The sequence below is a fragment of the Eurypyga helias genome, unplaced genomic scaffold (genome assembly GCF_000690775.1).
Source record: "Eurypyga helias isolate BGI_N326 unplaced genomic scaffold, ASM69077v1 scaffold6894, whole genome shotgun sequence".
NCBI classification, from domain to species: Eukaryota; Metazoa; Chordata; class Aves; order Eurypygiformes; family Eurypygidae; genus Eurypyga; species Eurypyga helias.
This window is the reverse complement of record NW_010246731.1, coordinates 56954-80859: the sequence shown is the minus strand read 5'-3', so window position 1 is coordinate 80859 and position 23906 is coordinate 56954. Positions and strand designations below refer to the sequence as shown.

The following is a 23906-nucleotide window of genomic DNA, read 5'->3' as shown; positions in this document are numbered from 1 at the left end:
CATCCACAGCTTCTCTGGACAACCAATGTGTCACCCACCCTCACAGTGAAGAATTTCTTCCTTATATCTGATATAAATTTACCCTCTTTTAGTTTAAAGCCATTATTCCTTTCTCTTTTCTGTATTATTCCTTTGAGGAGTGCATGCTTCATCCTTAATATGGTTCCATTCTCAGCTTGTTCAGAGTGGTAATAGCTTTATGCAAAGGAAAGAAATGCAAAAGACATGAAGATAAAGTCCTGAGAACTTGATAGGTGCTTATTTTTGAAGGTTCTAATAATTAAAACTAACTTTTTTCTTTTTAATTAGAATTAATCCTGAAAAACTTACGGACATCCAAAAGAAGATGCAGTCTTTCTTAGCTCAAGATAAGGAGTTAAAAGACAAAGCTCAAAGGGTAAGTCATCTGCTCCGCTGTAGTTCTTGAGGCAAGCTAGTCAAAATAGAACTGCTGTTGGAATAACTGACCTGCTCATATGTGTCCTGTCAGCTGTGTTTGGAACTGCTAAATTGTTGTGATTTTTAAGCTTTAAAACATGGCATCAGTAGAAACAATAATCATGTATTAGAGTTGGTCGTAGGTATGCCTGCTATGGCCTGTGTGAGTCGACACAAGCTCAACGTGGGCTCGTGACCCTAATGTCTGAAGAACCACCTGACCTCCCGCTGTTGTGCCAAAGTTAAGGCATAGGTGGGAACATAATTTTAGAGTCTTGGGTATGCAAGTAATTTTTGATTTTATTAGTAACTGCTTCTCAGCTGTTTGAGGGATTTACTTTTTTGTATGAGTCTTTCCCAGCTGTTTGAGCCCTGAACTTGGGGAGGAGTAACCCCATATACCAGTACAGGCTGGGATCAAATGGCTGTAAAGCAACTTTGCAGGAAAAGTCTTGCGGCAACAGGTTGTCCTAATGGAGAACAGGCTGGACGTGAGCCAGTGATGTGGCTTCGCAGCAAAGGTGACCAACCACATTCTGGGCAGCATTAGGCAGAGAGCGCTGGCAAGTCAAAGGAGGTGATCCCTTCCCCTCTGCTCAGCCCTGGAGAGACACATCTGGAGTGCAAAGCTTGATTCTGTGCCTCCAGTACAAGAAAGACATGGTCATACTGGAGACAAGATCAGTGAAGAACCACAAAGATGATTGAGCACTTGCAGTATCTCCTGTATTAGGTGAGAAGTGTAAATAAGATGGAGCCAGAATCTTCTGATTGGTGCACAGCAGCAGAAGAGGAGGCAATGGGCACAGATTTATATGCAAAAAACTCAATTTAAACACAAGAAAAAAGCTTTTATTATGTGGGTGGTTTAACACTAGAACAGGAGGCACAGGGAGGCTGTGCAGTCTCCATTGTTGGATATTTAAAAACTGGGTGTGTTCCTGAGCCACTTGACCCTGCTTGCAGCAGGGGTTTGAACTAGATGATCTCCGGAGGTTCCTTTCACCTTCAACTATTCTGTGATTCTGTAAATCATAAAGCTATTAAATCAGTACAAATGCATCTTTTTTCATCATGTCTCCTTGGTAGCGTGATTGAAGGCGATGGTCAAATGGGTAGTTCTTCCTGAGAGGACTTTTCTTAGGGAGCTGATGTAGAACATTTTGAAATAAAGGTAATGACGATAACGAAAGGTTACTGAAAAGTAGCAGGTCTACTTCTTTGTCTTAAAAAGCTAGAAATCCGAAATTATGCAGGCCTCACATGCCCGCTTTCTTAATCAATTTTTATTGTTATATCTCCTAAATAGATATAACATTTTGTATTTTCTCAGTGGTAAAATGCAATGCATTGATAAAGCATGTTAACTTTTGTTTGGATTTAGATGTGAAGTAGCTTAGAATATCTCTTCCAGGTAAGATGGAGAAATGTGTGAATGGGACTATGAACGGGATTTCTTTGCTGTACTGATTAATTCTGGGAGACTCCATGAACAATATGTAAATTTCGCCAAGATTTCAGCAGGTTTGGGGAAGGTAGGAAGACTTGAAATAAACTGGTTAGGTTTCTGGAGTGGAATGAGCTAGTTGTAAAAGACACTGTCTGTGGAAGATAGCCTGTGAAACCATTCTGGGCATCACGCTGCCTCTTCTTGCCATCACTAGACACATTTACTGACCTTTAGCTGGTTATTATAAATCTTTAGGCTATGAACTTGTTGGGATAGAGTTGGGATACAGTATGGATATCAGCAGTCTGTGAATTCTGTAGTTGTACCAAGTGTCTCCCAAACTATGCAAAATCAGGAGTTCAAATTAAGATGCAGGGAAAAAAGATGATTAAAAGAAAAATAAAATCTTTAAGGGTGTGGTTTTTTTTTTTTTAAATGCATATAGGTCAGATTTGAAGAGCACTATCTAAGGGCAGATGATCAGAAATCCGTAAGTGCAAAAGATTGAGAAATACAAGTTCTACCCATGGAAGAGATTGCAGAAATTCTGGTTTGGTGTAAATAACTTTTAATTTATCTGAGCTGGCATGAAGATTGATGACACCTGAAGATATTCTGGTAGACCTAAGTGATAGGGTGAAATGAAAAGGGGATCATGAAGGCTTAAAGGCAGACTGAGGTGTAGCCTTTCTGCTGAACTTGGAAGTAAAATGGGGCAACTTGCCATTATTTAAAACTCTTAAGGTGAGGTTCATGTCACCTAACTTTAGATGTCCTAAGCGAGCTAGTATGCCCGAGCTTTCATTTATACCTGATGGAGAGGAATAGGCACTTCTAGGATGCATCCTGACATAGATACCTTAAAAACCCTTCTGGGATGGATGAATGGAGGTTTCTTTGCGCTGTGGGGGTAGCCTGTGTGATGTGACCTAGCTCGGATGCCTGCCGTAGAGACTCTTACTGGGTCAGAGGAATGTCATTCTTACTTTTCTAAACAAGGAGCCTTAAAATGCCTGAGGAAGTCAGTGGGAGCTTTGTGAATGAAATGTCCAAGGCAGTGTTCAAGGGACTACTTTTAGAACTATTTTTGGCCTTTAGGTATCCCAGCTTTTTGTAGTGCAGAAAGTATTCTTTTAGCGTGTGGAGTGTCAGTGTAAGCTTCATCCTGACGTTGCACAGATCAGATGTACTGGTGACATTACCATCATCTGCAACTGCCACAGGACTGATATAAATTTCCAGTTTATACCCAGTTACACCAGTTTATACCAGAAGTGGCAGAGCAGCTGGTTGGGGGAGGACAAGAGCAGGAGGAAGCCAGCATCATCCTACTTGGAATGGAAATACTAACAAACATCTCTGTTGTAGGCTTTGGTTTTTTTTTCTCTTAAAAGGCAAAGACAGAACATTCTGAATTGGGCAAAAGAGAACAATGGTAGGAGTTTAAAAATAGCACCAGAGTAAAAGCAAACATAGGCTGTCTGTTGGTGTTACACATTAAAACAAATTAATTTTGTGATTGTATTAATTGCCATATAACTACCCTCTCATGCCTTTTTCGTTGCAGTTTTTCATTTATGGGCATCAGTCCAGTGTCATCTTGCAGACAAACTGTGTATACATTCAGTTTTTTTAAAATCTTCAAGTATGGGCAAGTGGTTTATTATAGAATTGTCCCTCCTTAATAAGATTTACATATGATTGTTCAGACATACTATGCAAATGTGCCGCAGTAATCTTACATATCAGTGTGAATAAACCAATAAAAATAATGCAAATGAAATCCTGACCCTGGATCGTTATCTGGAATGCTGGATTTCTCAAAGGCATGGCTGTTGTGCTGTCTAACCTGTCTGTTGCAAGCTGCCAGATTCTTGATGTTTGTAAGAAATTAATTCCCTATGTGAGTGGATTGGATAGCAGTGAAGCAGCACAGCTCTGTGCAGAAGTTCATGTAGGATGGAGTTTACTGTGTTGAGGGCATGAGGTCTAAGTCATTGCGTCCACTAAGCTTGTTGATTTAATTGAAGATGCTTTTACTTTGCTAAAAAAAGGGGGGGGTGGAAAGAAAATTCTTAATTGCTTCAACCAACTTCATGGTTCATTTGACAGGACATGGTTCCTCTGCTGTTGTTTGGAAAGAGAAGGTGAATCAGATGGGGGCTCCTTTGAAACCTGTGCAGTTCTCATGGACTGGTGCTGCCTTTTGGCATTTCTTGTAATTTTAATATTTAATAAGTCAATTCAGTTATGAAAAACGGTTTAAAAAATAATGTGTTTTTCTTGCTAGTTTGAATGTTACTGTGTAGGGGGTACTGGGACACTGGAGTGGTGTTTGTCCATTAAATTCTTCATCACACCCAGAGGGATGTGCAGGGTGTTACAGCCTGAGATACCAGTTGTGTCCGCATACCTTGAATTCTGTCAAAACAGCACATTAATTGAATTGTGTGTGTTTTAATATTTAAAACAATTATCCAAGAAATACATCATAAATCAAAATTTTAGCATAGCAAATTACTAGAGCATAGTACTTGTTGCCTTATGTATTTCTAGTACTTGTACAATAATGTCGGGTGGTTTTGAGGTCCTTTAGCTACTGTTATAATAGAGCTGCAGTATGTTTCTGATGCCCAACATTAACATTTTCCATAATGGTGTAAATTATATCATGTATTTCTATAATGTTCAGTTACTAAAAAAACCCCTTGAAGTGATATCAAACCAGCAAAAATAGCGGTGAACAACAGCAGTTGATAAAAGAGCAGGAAAAATGTTCAGACTGCCTAAACTCCCTCAGCTGTCCAGCCATGTGTGCACAGAGTGACCAGGTCTTAGGAGAATTGAATAAAATCCAAGAGAGATGACAGTATTTTTAGAAGGAGGTTGAAGTGAAGGTACTGAAATAAAATAAAAATCAAAGAATTCATTTGCTCCTCCCGTACTCTGTTTCTCTTTTTGTAAAGTAACACAACTCTTCTGTATCTAACTTTTCTAGTATGGGTGTAAGCTCTTGGAGTAGGGAATATCTTTTGCTGGAAGTATTCGCAGTGCCTAAAATAACAGAGAATGAGGTCAGCTGAAGACTTTCATCGTCATTGTATTACTGTTGAATGATCTTTGAACCATGTAACCTTAATTAGGTGCCCCTTTCTTTGAACATTGAGAAATACCATCCTGCATCCAGTCCATGACAAACTTGAAAAATTGTTTTGAGTCTCAGTGGGCTGAACCCTGTTGACAGCTCACAGGCACGAGTCAGAACATTTGGCATTTGTTTGATCGTTTGTTTTTAGTTATTGTAGGGCTTGATACATGTGCAAAAGCTGTGTTCGTTCTGCCCGTTATCTATCACTTCTTAATTTCTAGACCACATGTACCAAGGACAAACTAGTAAAGTAAGTGGGTGACTTTATAGGTTATCCAAAAGTCAGAGTGAGATTTCTACCCTGTGGCATGTGTTATTGTGTTATGTGGGGCTTCCAGTTTCCTTGGTGCAAGTCTGGGACTAACTGAAACACCAGCCTTGGGCTGGTCTTAGTGAATGTTGCATAGTGAATTTATGTTGGTCAGTGGAGCTGCGTTCACTGACTGCGTGTACGTGGTGAGCTGACGGCAAATCCAGGGTAACATGAATTATCCTAGGCCACAGTGAAAGGCAGCTACATTCAGTTGAATAGTCTTCTGATAGTGGCTAAGATTGTCAGGACACCTCAGGTTGATAGCAACAAGGACTGTTCTTGCTTCCATAGAATTCAAGTGTCAGAATTGCATAGCAACATTCGGAAAAGCAGGGAGAAAAAGAAAGATGGAATAGGTGATGTTTCCTCCTGACTAATTTGCTGTATTTTCTATCTAGCAAAGATAACATGACATAGCATTGGGAAATTCAGCCAATTAATGGCCATTTAATTAAATACTTGAATACTTGGAAGTTGCATCACTTCTGTAATACTGATAAATTTTGGCTGATATGTATTGGGTAAAAAAAATCAGTCTGAAATCGATGTTAGACCACTTAATAGTGGAATTCTATTTTGTGTTTAGAGCAACAGAATGATGTCAGTTTAATACATTGGTAATTGAATGATTTCACTTTTTGTTAAATACTTCCATTTTTCTTTCAGTGTTTTGTCTCCTACTTGCGTTCTGTTTACTTAATGAAGAATAAAGAAGTATTTGATGTTTTCAAATTGCCTCTAGCAGAATATGCACTGTAAGTATGATTGACTTGGGAAATGAAAGCTGTGTAGTGAGAATTTTTGCAGCGTGTGATAGCTTTAAATAGGTGTTTTGACTATGTTAACCCACAGAATCGGACAGTCTTGTAATGTATTTACAGTTTCACATGTATGCCATGCTTTTGCATATTCAAAGACATTCCAAATGGAAATTGTGTGAAGAGAAAAAAAAAAGTATTTCTACAAAGAGAAATAACTTACGGCAGAAGGTACATTTGCTATATACAAGAGAAGGCACAACTTGTGAAGTAAAAGGATAGAGAACAATAGGTTTTATTTTTTCTTTACAGATTTGCCTTTTGGTGTCATAAGTAAATGCCAACCAGTACAGTGTATTATTTAAAAAGAAGTTGGAGTATCTAAAGATGATACATTGCAGTCTCATTTTGAGTGTGACTGGGGACATTGCTCCTTGGGAACAAATTACTTTTTGGAAGTTTCAGTGCACTTGGTGAAATATCTGCACAGGAGTGAATAGTACCTATTCTACTATGTCTATTTTTGTACATATATATGTGAAACATTCCACAATTTGTGTGGAGGGAAATTAATTTTGACAGGTTGACTTTACAGATGACAACCAGCCGAGATTGTTTTAAGATGTGAAGTTTTGGAATAGTCTCATGGGAGTCAGAAGGGAGCAGGAAGGTGCTCAAAGATGCATGGTAAATTAATTTTATGTCTTTGGAATTTCATAACAGAGAAGACTTAAGTCTTCAAACTTGTCAGCACGTGGCATAATGAACTAAAATGTGACAGATTACTAGACTGTTGAACACCTGGTCTTCCTGTGCTCTGCTGCAATTAACATGATAATTTTTTTTTTTAAGGTATATAAGCCTATTGTGAAATATGTTTTCTTACCTTATGGACTGAGAAATTTTTAAAAAGGAGAACTAGAAAAAACTTGAAAAATTTCCCTATGTCCATTGCCAGCCCTTTCACCTTCTGGTTCGTCAGCGTCTTAAAACCTTTACTGTACGTCCTGCTAAGCTCATTGTAAGGGTGGTGGCAGAAGATTAGTAATGAGAGGGATGACCACACAAATTTAACCAGTGGGTTAAGAAGCCAACTGACAGATGGTAGTAATGCTGATTTTTGGAACCCTGATGCCTCTTTCTGAATTTCAGCATGGTGTGCCACCTGGTATCTGATACTGCTGTGGACAGAGTTCGGTTCTTCTCAGACCTCTGTGCCAGGACTTGGTCCCTCATCAAAGTCAGTTCCAATCCCAGTTTTGCAAAGTTACTGATAAGTCATTCCTGTATTAAAAGTGGAAGAAACCAGGCAGTTGTTTGGAGAGAGTAGGAGAGGTTTAGTCAGGACTGTGGCATGTATGGAAGCGTAATCAAAAAGAAAATAAAAAATCTGGGAGTTAATTTGGGGATTCTGTTCTAAATGAACAGTTTGTTGGCACTTTTCTTCCCCACTCACCAGACTGCTAGTCTACCTAAATACACCTCAAAGACCCCTGGTTTTCAGTTCAGTGCACATCCCTGGGTACAGTGGATCAGTCAGCCTAATTTATGTCAAAGGCCCTCGAAGTCTGGTACTTCTGAATTCTGCATTCAGGAGCAACCTTGGTTTATGTTCCGAGCACAAACTCACAGCAAAACCTGGAATGAGAATCCTTTCTTCCCTTTACCTTCTCTGTGTATCTCTGAAAAGTATTTTTGCCTTTCTGTGGAGATTTACTGCTAGCTTGATAGATGTTACTCCACTACAAATCCTGCAGAGAAAACAGGCTGCTTAATGCCCCTGTCAGGTTTGCATTTCAGCCTGTCAGGCCGTTGCCCATTTTCTCCACTGCTGTCTTGCCTGGCATGTCTGTCCACTGAGATTCTCTTAAGTGCTGTTCAGTGAGTCTGCAGAAAAGCTGTAGTCTTTTTGATTTTTAGATATTATGTAAAATTATTTATATATTATATAGAATTGATACACACCTAGAAAACAATATATATAAAATGTGCTTTTGCATGTCTGTACACGGATACCATAAGCATTGTAGAGTTTTATCACCTTTAAGCTATGGTACATTAGTATTCTCTCCAGTATCCCCTCATTACAAAGTGCTATCAAGAATAATTTGCTGGAGGAGGACTTGCACAGGCCTTGTGTTAACACAGGCAGCCTTAAAGTTTGGTGACGGAGAACTTCGATGCTTGCATAAAAGAGACATTTGTCTCTTCATTGCAATGGACAGCTTTGAAAACATAAGAAAAGGTAAACAAACAACAGGGCTGAGGGAATAATTATTTAGTCTGGTCTCCTGGATAGGAGACAAGGTACAGAGGAGGCAGGGATTCAAAACACTTCTCAGACACTTCATTTTGTTAAATACTAATCTTTCTCTCTCTCCTTCTCTCTCTCTTTCTCTCTGTATATATATCTCAGACTTCAGGGGCAGATCTTAACAGGCCAGTGTGCTGTCTCAACAAGTTAGTCACAGCTCTAATGGGCTTCTAAGGAAGGTAATTTCATCTGTTACTTTTGTCATGTCTTTCAAGGAGGAATATAACACATTTTTCTCTGTTTATCCCTGTATTGGTACACAGAGAATAAATAAAGCAGGTTGAAGCCAAGTTTTTTGGGGAATGTCGGATGCACACATCTTAGAACTCAGCTAGTTTTGCTTACAGATCAGCATTACAAAGCAGTAGGTAGATGCAGGTGCTGTCAGGTCTGAACTGAGTGCTACCAGTGTATGTGAGCCGCCTGTCCCCTGCCTGACCAGGGAAAGCATCCCCTGCATGCTCTCTCCCTCCCTTCCCCCTCCCTTCACCGCATGGTCAGGGCAGAGGGTTTGGTTCGTTGTCTTGCTCTGGCTGCCATAAGCAAGGGCAGGGCTGCCTGTCACATCCCCCAGACGATGCCCATCACAGACTTTGCACATCTTGTTAGCCCTTTGCTGATTCTTGGCCCTCCGTCTCGCTGCCCCTGTACTTCCATACTTTTTAGTCCCCTGTCTCCATCCAACTGAAAAGCCTGCCCCTAATTACTTTTTCCTAGTTGTTTTCAGCCACCATACATGTGTAACCAGCCTTTATACTTCTCGTGGTGTTACCTGGTTAATCTCAACCTCATATGGCATTACTCATACAGACCTCAGTATTCCCTCCAGTGATCTGCGGAGTTTGGGCATTTCTCATGCAACTCCCCCTCAACCGCCTGTGAGATCCAGCCATCCCTTTCTGAGCTTTCTGTAACTTCTGACCTTTCTGATCCTCTCATGCAGTTCTCTGAATAAGCTGCAGTTTCCTCTCTCCGAGTCCAGGGTCATTAGTCTCTTGGACATCATTCTAGTTTCTTCCAGGATCTTGAACTACCTTTTCTCATTGTGCAGCCAAGCCTGCTAGTGACCTTCACTCACCTTACAAGTAAATATGCTTGCATATGCATGAGTAGCAGTTCCAGCAGAGTGTCTCTCGAAGTTGGCTAATCCAGCTAACTTGGAGAAATGGTCTTTGATCCACTCTCGAAATCTCTGTTGCTTGTGCTCTACCGTTGTTGCCCTTTGAGCGGGTGTCAGGGTGGCTGAGGTGCCAAGAGCAACAGAGCCAGCAACTGCAGTGTGGAGACTTCTTTGACTTTGATGAAAGAAGGCTACATCTCAGTCTTCTAAGTGATTGGATTCCAACCGTGACAGTCCTCTTTGTTGGCTGTCTCTTTGATACTGACACACAGACTCTTGATTAGCTTGGCTTGCTTTATTATTAGTAGAGGACCATGCATTTGGGCGCCTTCATGTAGAGGGCTAAAGCTGACTAGTCAAATAAATAACACAGCAAAAGCAATTTCTCTGTTCGTTTTGGTTATTAATCAGACCATCTGGAAAGACTGTTAATTCAGATTTGTGTCACTTCAGTTCATTTGATTTCTCTTGTTTTCCAATGGTTGCTCATCCTGTCTCCTGAAAATATTTTAACTGTTAAATGTAGATGTAGCATGTATGGCAGGGCAAGTAATACGCACTTCTCTTGAAATAGCTTCTGGGAGTATTTAACCTTTTTCAGGCTATTTTAAATCTCTATCTGAACCTGTTCTACCGTAAAACAAATCACCATGCTGTGTTTTCATGTGTTCAAATCAGTCTGAAGAAGTTCACTAATGGAATATGTCTTATGTAGTAACTTTAATATTAGAATGGAGCACAAAGTTGTGTAAAAATGTTGTGCAGCAGTTCTGCAGAAGGGACCTCTGGTTCTTTACAGCTGGCTTATACTTCAAAAAGGACTGGATAGCTTCTAGGTATGCATTAGGAACTCTTGTGACACTTAAAAGATTGTGCTTGTCTTTAAATGTCCTGGTTAATTTGTTTTGCCTAAGGACAGATTTTGCCCTGAGTATCTAAGAATCTGTCTTTTTAAATAGTTCAGAGATGCCCAGCTTTTCAGCCAATCCAAATAGAGGGATAGTGAAATTACTGGTTTTATGTAAACATATACAAGATCTTTGTATAAGCATAATTGACAAGCCTTGGAAAAGGCAGTATTTTAAGTCTGATACACTATTCATTTGAATTAATTTTTAAAAATGTTTACTAATGTTTGGTTTTGCTTATTCAGTACCAAAGCAAAGTGATATTCTTCTTAAAGCCATACAGTGTTTTTTCTTTGGAGTTTTACTCTTTTAACTTATTTCCTGAAAATAATTGGCAACTTGTTTGAGTTGAAGGAGGTACATGAGCATTGTAGGTTTCTGTTTGGTTACTTCTACCCATTCCCTGATCAGTGTTTGGGAATGATGATGTCTGACTACCTCAGTTTGTGTTGATGAATAGAGCTGTCAGCTATGCTTTCATTTATAGTGGCAAAATAATCGATTGGTTTCAGTAGTGTCTTTAGAAGCTGATCTGATATGCCTTTCTATAGGAGCTTGCTCCCAAGAAGTCATTGCATTTCACAGCAGAACATGAAACAGGATTGTGTGCTGGTTTGTAGCTGAATCTGTGTTGCTCTTTTAAGGCTACCATGGTCTGAGGACTACACCGTGGTGTTGGTATGTTTTTAGTGTTCTGTTAGAATTTAGGATATCTCACGAAGTAACTTTTTTCTGTCTTTATGAGAAAACCTTGCACAGACCTCATTTCAGGGATGTATGTGAATGCTTGCACTGAAACAAAAGAATCACTTCAGCTGGAGTAGGATTGTGTTCTGAGTTGCATGTAATGAATTAGTGAAAACTAATATTTCCCTTTCTAGCTGATGGGAAGGAAAGCTGGTTCATATTTCAGTTTTTTAGTTGGACCAAACTCTAGATTGGGCAAATGATTAAGAAATAAATTCTAAAGAAACTGTGAAATCTTTCAACATGAGTAAACTTTTAGCAGTAGTGGAATGTGTTTGTCCCAAATTGTTTTCCATTTGGAATACACTATAAAAAAGAGGCAGTCATGAGCCAAAATGATGACATTTCTTTGAGAAGTTATGTCATTAAAAGTGCTTGGGGACTGTTTGTTTAAGCTTTTCTATTGTTACTTTCTTACCAAACTTGACCGTAACACCTTCCCTTTCTCCCCAAGTCTTAGGGCTGTATTCTTTTTGTTCAGATGTCATTTGAATTCGGACACCACTGGTCTTTTATTGGTGGGGTTGCTAATCAGTGTAGAAGAATTGGCCAACGCTCATAATTAATTTTATGGAATTATTGAAGAATTACATCAGCAGAACAGCAGTCTGGTGGGTGGGATTTATATTTGAATGAGAACCTGTGCTGAATCCTCTTCCGTGTCACAAACTGCTCTTTTTGACTTGTCTTTTTTAACTTTTCCCATGGAGAAAGTAATGTCTTCACCTTGTCAAGGTGTTCTTTGCAGTCATGATCCTGCTTTTTGATACTAGCTCTGGAGACACAGAAGGGAAGCCGTGATAAAGATGGAGTGTATGTGTCTGTCTGTATGAGAGAGAGAAGTGAACCCCGATTGCGTACTTGCCATACAATACTACTACTTGCAGTACTTTGTCAGCAGTTGGCAGCAATACCTTATGTAGAATAATGTTGTGAAATCCAGAAAGGCAAAAAAGGTGTTTCTCTTGCAAAAGCTTTTTTTTTTTTTGCTATGTTGATCCCCTTTCCGAAGAGTTTGCACATTCACTGAGGTTGCAGCAGTCTCTTTATACATGTTCTACTGTGCCTGCTCTTAAGGACCAATTCCAGGTTTGAATCTCCTCCAGCTCCTGCACTGAAGCATTATATTTACTTTGGTTATTTCCTTTCAGTTTGTCAATATGCCAAACACATAGTTTCATTGCAGAGGTCATCAGTGTTAGCTGTCAAACACTGGAACCAGTTTAAGATTGCAAGTTGCTCGAGTTTCAGTTCCCAAATGTGCTGTGTTACCGTCTCAGCAGGGCACTGTCCCTGCATGTGCAACATACACTGGATAAAACATTACTTAGATTTTTTTTTCATAAAACTTGGATTTCCTTTTTTTCATAAAACTTTATTTCCTTTAATATTGTTGTTAATTGCTTGTAGAAGAGCATTCGGTTATCAGACATACTTAAACAAAATTAACTTTGCATTAATTTTCAGGCTTTATTTGTTGAAAAACTTGTTCCTCATCCTAACAGCGTGGGCTGCTTTTTGGGTGTGCGTCCGCTTTACAATGCTTTAACCTGTGGCCAGTACCAAAACTGCCCAATTTAACCACAGGTGTGGTTGTGTTTGGGTTGGTTGGTTTGTTATTTAAGCAGGGTGCCTCTCCTGACTGCTACAAACAGTTCAAGGCTCTCCAGGCCCTACAGTCCACTCTAGCTGCTCTGCAGTACGTTTGAGTGCTTCATGGGCTGTTTGCGGTGACGTTTACACCAGGGAGTATAGATTTGATTTTTCTCCTGTGACATAACTCAGGTTTCATTGTTCAGAGCTGAACTGTGAAGAGAAGGCATAATGCTGTCTGCTTGAAATGAGCAGCACTGGGGGGAGATGTAATGTGTAATTGCATAATCTGGATCAAAAGGGTCTCTTTTGTGTGTGTGTGCATGTGTATGTATGTAGCCATTTTAGTTGGTGAAATACTTTACTCCTTTGCTAAGTGTGTGTACAAGCCCTGAGCATTACAAACACTATCTATTCCATATTGTATGGTTTTTTACACACACACACTCTTGTCTACAGCTTGTCAGGTTCTTGGCTTACTTTCTTTTCCTGGGAACATTTGTAATTGGTCTTGAGAGTTCTCAGTTATTTTGTCTTCCTTCCTTGCCCAATGTTCACTTGCATTTTTCAAGCTAGATTGTCCTGTTGTAGGCTAAATACCGTTTTGTAAGTATGGTGGGCAAAATGTATCAATCTGAATTCCCATAATTAAAATCTGATCCCTTGAACCATTGATGAGGACCTCCGATTTAGTCAACTTTTGTGTATCTACCCTTCAGATTAATTTATTTAATTCCGTGCTTTAGGTCACTTGGTCTCGCAATGGCACCTCGTGTGAGATTTCTTCAAAAAGTTCGGAAACAGCTGTGTGCGAATGAGGCGGCTGATGGGATGGATCACTTGGGGGAGACAGAGCAAGATAAAAGTACCATCTCCTCAACAAACGATGGAGTGGAGAAATGTGGAACTACTTTCAGTGGGAACATGTCTGTTAGCAAAACAAAGGTAAAAGAGAGCAGGAAAGAAACTGAGGAATGTTCTGCTTCCAGTGAAGGTGCTGAGGAGAGTGGTGAGTCTGAGGAGGAATCAAAAGAGGTATCTGAGGAGGAAGAGAAGGAGGAAAAAGAAGTTCCTGTACCAAGCAGGGTTCCAAACCCAGACTCCATGCAATTCTTTGAAGGTGATGATGACGATGACGATGATGCCAAAGATCCTGATTTGCTAACAGTGAAACGACGGAATGTTTTTGGTGTGGGAACTGAAGATAATTCAGCACCGGTAAGTGTCCTTTTTATAGTAAAGCTCATGAATGTTAAAAATTTTATATTGGACATATTCCAAGTAGGGAGAAGGAGAAAAGAGAAAATTCTGCACTTAGCAGAATGCTTGAATTCAGATGTGTTGTCAATACGTATCAGAAAGTCGTAATTGCTCCCAAAGATGAGTGGTGTGACTTATCAATTTATGTTATTAACAGAAAGTAATTTTAGTTGCTTTAAAAAAATCCTTGTAGTTGCTTTAATTTATGAATAACATTATTTGAATACCTGGGAAATTTTGACAATTTTAATTCTTACCACTTACTAATTTGCATGTGCCTCTCTGAAATAGCTGCCACTTTCAGTCATAACTTGGATGCTGAACCACAGTTTATGGCACTGGGAACCAAACTGCAATCCAGGATGAGCCACTTTATGATATGAACCCTAACAAATGATCTTTACAATAATGTAACCTTCAGACCATGATTTTTACTTTCAACAGGACCTTTGCTCCTGAGGGAAAGGGGAGGCGGGGGGCGGAGCAGGGAGGAGTGTGGAGAGAGCGGGCCAGCACACTTCTTGTAAAGCATGGTTATAAAGGCTTACTAAAAGTATTCATGTAGATCTTTCATTTCCTTGGTGAGTAGCTTTATAATTCAGGATTTCTCTGTGCTTGGTGTTCTGAGAAATCTTGCTTTCATTTAATCTTTAAATACAACCTCACAGTAAGGGTGGGTTTGGTGGTGGGGTTTTTTTTTTAATTATTTCTATAAAGCAGATTTGGTATGTGCATATTGTGAATTTTGTGTGTATCCTTCGCTATATAGCAACTATATTTCTGTAGTAAAGAGATCCAAGTGAAATGGCCATCTGCTTCAGCAAGATGTTTTTCTGAACTTCCATGCATGCAAAGGGAGCCTCCTGTTAAGCAAAGTATTCATTTTTTCAACTGGTATTTTAAGTCTTTCTCTGCTGTTACGTAACAACACAGGGCACTTGTCGTCATGAACTTCTGCTACTCAGCTCACTTGCTGCCTTTACAAGCAGCATCTTTCCTTTAAGCTAGTTTTATCATCTAACTTGTCGAAGGTGAGCAGTTGCACAGTATCCTGACCACTGCCTGGACGTTCTCCTCTACTGTGAGGAGGCTGCTGCACATTTCCATCTTGTCCCAGTACTATGGGAGGTGTATGTTCTTGGAATTACCTTTCTGTTCCTGTTATTCTAAACCTGAGATGTCCTGCCCCGGCACAGCCTCTGCCTGGCAGTAGCTCATATTTATTAGTATAAATTTTGATTTCATGTAGGAAGGATATTGCTCTTTTAAAAACGAAGTGGAGTAAAATATTTCTGCCTTAGTTAAAGAATGGTACTCACAGCTTTCATATCACTCCCACAATTTTCTGTGCACACAGACAATTTCATGTTGCTTTTGTATGTTGGAAAGTGAATTGGGAAGTTTTGTTCAGGAAATGGTAAAAGGAGAAACTTTGATATGAAAGAATGAACAAAACACCTTTTATGAGAAATATCAGTGATTTAGAAAGTAATTTGGAACCTCACTGGGTAACCTATTAGCAGTTTTCCAGCATTAAACATTTATAGGTTAGTTTATGCTCAGGCAAGTCAGACATTATTTTCTGTGATTCAGCATTGCTAAACTGCCCTAAGGGTTAGTGGTTTGGGCTTGGTGTGCGAGTGTGGAAGACCTTGTGTCACCTGAAACCTCTTGTACATGAGGGCATTATAGTGAAATATTTAGTTATTCTTCTAAGCAGCTGTGAACAAAAAAATGAAAAGTTTCAAGATCTGTATCATTAAGAACACAGAAGAAATAGAATTTAACTAATCTACAGAAATGCCTGTGGTCGTGCAATATGTAATTTTTAGAAAGCAGAAATGCTGAAGGTAGTGTGCTTAACTGTGGGAATTATTCTTGATCGATGCATATGGTAGTGTCATGTTTATTTCCTTATGTTACTGTGAAAACTGTTGATAAATTTTGGAATGCTTTAAATTTCATTGCTATTTTCAGTAGGAATGAAAGAATGAAGGTTTCTGTCACTAACCATCTATTGTCTTAATGTTTTGGTATACAAATGCGCATAACAAGTTAAATAGAAAGATTCAGACACTGAGCCTGTTTTATGTCGTGTGTGTACATCAGTACCACATCTTGTGGATGTTAAATTGTAACTTGCAACACTATTTATATATTTTTTTTCTCCATTTTTTTATTTTCTGGATAAAAGTCTTGGGATTATTCCTGCATTAAGGTAGATGAGTTCATATCCAAGGAATTGGAAAGAATTGATCCCTCTGGGGTTTGAGGAGCACCAAGCAGCGTAAGCACAGTTTTCCTGCTGCTCTGTTGGAGTGCCCTCCTAGGGAGGACTTGGGAACCTGTTTGACTACAGTGTACTGGATCATTGCTGCATTTCTGGGGTGAGGCTGTGCATTAATGAATAATATCAAACCCTGCAGTGAGTCTGGGAGTATGAACGTAGAGTGTATACTCTGCTACATCAGTTCGGAGGGTTTTTTAATGTATTCTATGTGCTAAATAAGGTAGGAGTCCTGTGGAAACCTGAGCATGTGATCATCTGATTGGGAGATTATGAGTATGCCCACAAAGGTTGAATTCAGTTTCCATTTATGCTTTTAATGTCCATGATTGATTTTGCAATTTCACTATTGGTACACGATGCTTATGGTTGACAGTGAAAGAGTCCCGCTGTGATTGTTGAGGTTCAGGATGTTTCTGTAAATGGAAACATTACATTCAGATCCTATGTTTTAATAGCTGTTGGTAGAGACACCTTTGCTTCCTTATCCTTGTGTCTTCCCTAGCCCCTCCCGTGGCAGGAACGAGGTAAAAGGAGCAGGGGTTATGTAAACTGGTGAGGGAGTAGAAGGGGATTTGTGTGGCTTGCTTAGGGCATTCAGCTTTTGGTGACTGTCCATGGTGCCCAACCTAACAGCGACAGGAAGATCACAGTGTGAGCTGAGACACGGCCGACGCTAGCTCCTGTGCTAGTACGGCTTGCAGCTCGATTCCACTTTCTCCTCTCTTGCCCTCTTAGTGTGACTCTTGGCCGTCTGTGTACTCTGTCGATTTTCTGACAGCAAATACAAAGAAAAATCGGTTCTCTCTGCACTGCTGGATGTAAGAGGAAGCCTTGGATAAGGTGAAAGACCTTGGTAAATATTACAATTTTGTTATGAGCTTGAGAACTCATTTTTTAGGAGGTACTCACTAGCTGCCCTATTTATGTATTTTCCTTAAGTATGTGAGGATTTTCAGCTGGTGATATGGGACTAATTCAGAAGTACGATGTTCTTAGGCATAAAAAGAAGGTTGGCTATATGCATAGAGCCATTAGCAGATATGCAGCATTTATCTGTTGTGTTAACATTATGGAAATTATCCTTTTGAAGTGTGTTTAACAATAATAACAGTATTGATGTTGCAAGGACTATAACTATTCCCTGGTTAAAAGTTTTGTTTTTAATGATAATTTTAGGAAATTGGCCGTTGTGTATGAAAAGGCAAAGCCTGTTCTTCTTCAGCTTCAGGCATTATTTGTTTTGCGAACTAAAATTAAGCCTATAGTATTTTTTTCTTCATTTTAATTTTAGTCCTCATCAGACATACTGCACACTGTCAGACTTTCTTCTATCAAATTTTGTTTCAGGATAGAGAATATTAAACTTAAGATTACTGTGACTCCCTCATTGCTCCCCTGACTCTTGATTTATGGACCCCTGGAACTTTTCAGGTGGGGTACGTACTGGGTGCTTGGAACGCTGTAATAAGCATGAGCTTACTGAGGGCTGCCTTAAATAGCGCTTGCAGATTCCTCGGAGTTAGGACTCTCTAAGAGCCTGTGTTTGAATACTGTGGCTATGGAGGGAAATTACATGCCATGGTTCTGTCTCAGCTAGCCGGCTTACCATGTCATCCAGTAATAATACTACATACAGTAACATTTTCTTACACTTCTCAGACACATGAACACTGTAAGCTGAAATTTTATGACCTGGATGTGTACATGTCTATAAAAGCAGGAGAGAACAGACAAGGGTAAATCTCTCTTAATAAACAGAAGGTGTGCACCGAAGTGAGGACATAGTTCTCTAGAATTTTCTTCTGGGATGTTGAGAAGAAAGCTTGTTACCAGACAGAGAAATTAAAATTAATTTTCACCATTGTGATTCATCTTAATTGCTTCTCTTACATGGGCTTTTCCTTCTGAATGAGATCTCTTTCCTTCTGTTCCATATAATGAGATAGATTTTTACCACTCTTGTGTTTATATACTGCTTTTTCTCTGTGAAGCATCCTCTCATTCCTCTTACCAGCTCTTCCTATTTCTTATTCTTGTGCTTTCATATTAATTTGTTCAATACGTGACTCTCTCTTCGTGGTGCTTTTCAGGGGGATGGTGAGATAGACAATACCCAAGGGAAGGAAGAAGCAAAGGAGTGAGCTGGCTGACTCTGGTAGCAGCGTTCTTTCCCTTATGGATAGCCCTCTTTGCTTTTGCTGTAGCAGTGTGTTGTGTCCAAGAGAAGAAAGCTGCTTCAAGCATCCCGCCAGCTAGAGAAAGAGCATTAGTCCTAGGAGACGTGTTGCAAAGCTGGCATTCTGGTAGAGAAAATATAGAAGTTATTTATTTTTAAGTTAAATAGAAGTCAATACTGCGGTGCATTGTATACCATAAATTCTCTTTCGTACAGAATGTAAGTTCCTTAGGTTATCAGCCTAGTAAGAGTGTGCTTCTGTATTTCTTGTTGAATTATAGCAAGTCGTGTTTTATACGAAGTACAAAATATTTGCATACAAGTGAAGTAGGCCTACGTTTGGATATCAGTCAAAGTGCCTCAAGAATACAGTGTTATGAAAAAATAACTTTTATCAGCCCTGAATGGAAATGTAAACCTGCTGATGGGTACCTAAGGCCTCTTTATGCAGAGCAGCCAACACAGAGTGCCCTTCACAGGGTGGATGGAAAACTTTAAAGAAATCACATTTTCTGTGCAATTTCAATACCTTATGTACAAGCAAAACTTCGTTTTTAAGCATGTCAGTGATGTCCAGTTATATTCTATTCTATGCGGTCTTAAAAAGTCTTCTCATTTGGGTGTGCTTCTGTAAGATACACAAAGGGCAGAGCAAAAACATTTCATAGCATCATAGAATGGTTTGGGTTGGAAGGGACCTTAAAGACGATCTAGTTCCAACTCCCCTGCCATGGGCAGGGACACCTTCCACTAGACCAGGTTGCTCAAAGCCTCATCCAGCCTGGCCTTGAACACTTCCAGGGATGGGGCATCCACAGCTTCTCTGGGCAACCTGTTCCAGTGCTTTACTACCCCCTCTGTGAAGAATTTCTGCCTGATATCTAATCTAAACCTCCCCACTTTCAATTTAAACCCGTTAGCCCTTGTCCTGTCACTACAGGCCCTTGTAAAAAGCCCCCCCCAGCTTCCTTGTAGCCCCTTCAGGTACTGGAAGGTGCTATAAGGTCTTCCCGGAGCCTTTTCTTCTCCAGGCTGAACAAGCCCAACTCTCTCAGCCTGTCCCCATAGCAGAGGTGCTCCCGCCCTCTGAGCATCTTTGTGGCCTCCTCTGGTCTCACTCCAAGTGGTCAATATCCTTCTGATGTTGGGGGCTCCACAGCTGGACGCAGCACTCCAGGTGGGGTCTCACAATTGTGTTCTTGGACAGCTTTTGCTCTTGAGATTTGCAGGATGTTCATTCCCCTGGATTTTTTATTTTTAAGTAGAACATTCATTACTTGCTTGCTAGGTTAAACTGTGTAACAGAGCTTTTTCAGACAGTCCTTTGTAAAGACCCATAATCCATGTTAGACTCCAGATACACAGACCACTTACTGTTTTGATCTTCCTTCATTGCTCTTTCAGGTTAGCTGCTTTAGCACCCTTCTGTCTGCTTCACGTCCATCCTCAGACTTCCCTCTAATGATTTCTATTTCAATTATTTTTTTAGCAACTTACTACAAACTTCTGTAGTGTATGAAAAAATCACTGTAAATATTGGAGTTTCCTGCACCTTTAAGGCAGCATTCTAGGTATTTGTGTCAATCCCTGTGAGGGTTAGAAAAACTGGAATATCTGTAAGATTAAGATTCTCTCCCAGTTACTGGTAAGCTATATATTTAAAATAAATGGCTGCTATATATCTCTTAAGGTACGTGTGCAGCATAAAATGGTCATCCTAAATATTTTAAATCATGTTTAAGATCTGGATAGAAAATAGAACTTAGGAATTCTGTTTTAATATCTGTCCTTATCACGTATCAGCTGTCTGTATAATAGACTATGGAGTACATCATTCTCATGTGCTGGGCTTAGTGTCTGGAAAAGTTTTACATTTGAGAATGCTTTTGAACCATTATGAACTGTGGTATTTTTGATGTCCACAGTCTGTCGTCTTGGGCCTTTGTGGCTTTTGTAAATAAGAATCTGGCGTAGAGAGTTGCCAAGTGTAGAACGCCTGCTTTGAACATTTCCATTGCAGTTCTTTGACAAGTACCTTCTCCTTTGCATGGGGAAAGGCTTCCCCAGTGGCTTTTCCAGCTGGCTGCAGTGTGCTGCTTGTCTTCTAGAGCAAGGGATGTTCACAAGTTAGTAGCCACCTGTACAAGTTAGTAGCCACCACACTCCTGAACTTATTTCAGTTATTGAAGCTATGAGTTAAAAAAATCCTTAATTTCTTATGCCACCTGAAGCAGCCTCACAAGTCGTGGAACCTGCTGAAGTGTCACATCATTTGCTGTCCTGATGAGAGGAAGATATTTTGCAAAGCGTTTCTGTGGCTAATGTGGGCTGATGTACTTTGAAACTCCTGTTTAACGATGTTCAGTTCTGAACCTGTCCTTTAGTGAAGATCTTGCTGGTGGATTGATGGTTCGTGCAGCGCAGAGCGCTGTGAGCAGGCCAGACTGTTACTTACTGCTCAGGTTTCGGCCTCTGGCGCAAATTCAGGTTGCAGTGAGGCGTGCTTTGTCTTGTGATTGAATAGACCTGAAATGACAGATGCATGGTCTTGTATCTCACATATTTGGGCGCTGTATGATTTAAAATGATTCACTAAAATATAATTTGTTAAATACTTGTAGTAAGTTACTCAAGCCTGCAGTAACACCCTCCAGTTTTAATTGTGTTTAATCACTGATTTATAGCCTTGTTTAATGTATTGCAGCAGTTTCATAGATGGGGGTGAGCCAAATAACTCTGCGTTAAAACTGCCGAGTTGTAATCAATATTCCCTGATTCCACAGGATTTGTAAATTCTAAAATGCCACAATTGCCTTTAAAATCACTAGTGCCTGGATACTTGCTGACTGATGCCATTGGAAGTATTTCTAACGATGACATAGTTTTTGGATAAGTGATTTTCTAGAAGTTGAGTGCTAAAATTTATGAAATGCTACTAGCAATTGTATAGCACTAATTTTTACAGGAAATGCTGCTTCCTGAAATAGTAATAAAGCAGACCTGCTAACAGATACATATCTGGAGTCTCCCAACTACTGTTAGCACAGTGTGTGTTGCTAAAATTATGACAATTATTGTTTATTATATATGTGAATGTCTTCCCTGATACAGGCATCTGCTACTGTAAGGTTTGTTTAACAAAAAACAGCCATGCAAATTTTAAGTAATATTTTGGGGCAGATTTCTGCATTCGCATGCAAGCTGTGTAATTTTTATATGGAATAGTTTGATTATTAGGGAAAAAAAACACGGTTTTGGTGATGATTCATTAGCTATTAGCCAAAATGAGTCCCTGGGTAATTCATTACAGTATCACTAACATGCACATTTTAACTTAATGACTATTTTGGAAAGGAAAAATGTGTGTTGTACACTGTTTCCAAGTAATGACCTGCTGACTGACCAGGAACTAGGGCAGTGATCACAGAAAATCAGCTTGGTCACATGGAGCTGATGCTCCTTGTTTCCATGAGACTTTGATTTGTCCCTGCTGAGCAGAGTTGTAAAGCTGGCAGGAACAGCTGGGAGGGAGTCTCTTACCTTCTGCAAGCTGGGCTCTGCTCTCAATCCTGGCTACAGCAACACCTACTGCTTCTGGGGATAAAAACTCTTAAAGGAGCTTTGCTTTGAATGAGTGAAAGGAAATTAAAACAAGACCACAGGTGCTAGCTTTATTTCAGTCACAATAAATGAAGTATAAATTGCTTTTGGGCCAACCTGGTAGGAAGTCTTAGAGATGTTCCCATTCTTCATTACCTGTACCACGCTGTTCCTGTGGTAGCTCTCTGCTTATTTCAGTGCAGGGTTGTTCCTCTCCGTTGCCTGAGCTGCGTGTGTTTGTTCCTTCATCAGGAAATACTGATCTAGCTGATGCTCAGTGGATCAAGGTAGGCTGCTCTCCCTGATCCTTATGGCCCTGTATGTTCTGTATAGACCCCTGAGAAGTAAGAGCTCTGTGCTTGAGAAATGAGATGTCTGGCAAACATGCCTGAAAAAATGAGGGTGCATTAGTGAACCTCTCAGGAAAGCGTACAGGCGGGAAGGTGTTTGTGTCCTTGAGGGGGGGAAACCCATGGGAAAACAGAATAGCAAAGGTAATTTTTTGAGGCGGGAGATGGCAGTATCATTTCTTTTGAATCTCTCCCCTATGTGACCAAGGACACAAAACATTATTTAAGACTGTTTTTCATGATATTTTTCTGTTGTCATGTTGACTGTGCTTCTTGCAGAGAGACTGTGCAGGTAGGCAGCTGGAGAAGATAAGCCCAACCTCATGTGATTAAAACTAGGTTTATGCAGTAGCGGTGTGGAAGAGGAGGAATGTGCTTGAGATACTTGTGCCATGCCAGCCTTGCTACGAGCAGGCTGGGAAGGGAATGCAAACCAATCTCTGTTTGAAATAATACCTAGTACTGCCACTGTTCATTTTAAACTTGAACTGCTGAAACTGCCTTCCCTGCCGAAGCGTGGTCTGAGCTGTGTGTTGGCTTGGCAGCGTGCCGGCAGAGTCACACTGGTGTAGAAGATGCTTTTGGACAGTGCTAAAAGTTTGACTCTTTCTGAGAAAGGATAAGTACCTGTCCTTGTTGGCTTTGTAGGGAGATGTTGGTGAAAGACAGCTTTCCCTGTTTCCATAATCTCTGCCTTGAGCAAAATTTAATACTAGTTGATGTTTTGTTTACATGGGCACTTGTTACCTCGGAGTCAGTGCTGGAGTCCTGAAAACACCCGCTCTGTGGTGGCCCCTTTCCACCAGCTTCACAGCAGAAGCGGCAGGTCTTGCAGAGCATAAAAGGACAGTATGGATTTGTCTACATAGGCCTGTTTCTGTCTCAGTGGAGAACCTTATCATCCTGGGGAAATACTCTTTCTGCAGTCATTACTCTTCCCCTGTATATACAGTAGTAGCCCGAGTTTGGTGGTCTGTACTTCGGGGTGCTGTTCTTGCCTTAGGCTTCTTTATGAATCTTTGATGCAGGGAGGGGTGTGTCTTTCTGCGGAGGTAGCAAATCCCAGTGTCACTCCTAAACTTGTGGGTTTTTTAACAAAAGGAGATAGAAGAACAAGCTGATAATTTAAACTGGATATTAACAGCTGCTTTCAGCCTTTCCATCTGGGGTTTGTTTACATTAAGATACAGGGAAAGCCAAAATGTACCTCAGCTGCAGCAGTTTGTGGACTTGTAATGCAGTAGGCATATATTCAGCTGGATTCTTTTTTACTCCAGCCGTGGGAATTCATTGATTTGGGCTTGCAGAAGAGGGTAATTCCTCAGTTCACTCATGTATTTTGGGAACTGTGTGCTGATCTAGAATTACATCATCTCTGCTAAAGAATAAATTACTGTCAACGGCTGGTGTTACTTCCTGCGATGCTTACTTAATGTGAGTT

General features: G+C 40.1%; 1 protein-coding gene across 1 annotated transcript in view; it reads left to right on the top strand.

Annotated features, from left to right (window-relative positions):
* Positions 1–309: 309 nt before the first annotated feature.
* Positions 310–23906, top strand: part of LOC104508769 (probable ATP-dependent RNA helicase DDX10) — a gene marked incomplete at both ends in the record, with an annotated part of 73321 nt that continues 49724 nt past the window's right edge. Inside the window, 3 exons of the mRNA XM_010150496.1 lie at positions 310–397; positions 6016–6104; positions 13536–14007. Of these exons, the coding sequence (XP_010148798.1) occupies positions 310–397; positions 6016–6104; positions 13536–14007 (649 nt within the window). The remainder of the gene's footprint in view (positions 398–6015; positions 6105–13535; positions 14008–23906) is intronic.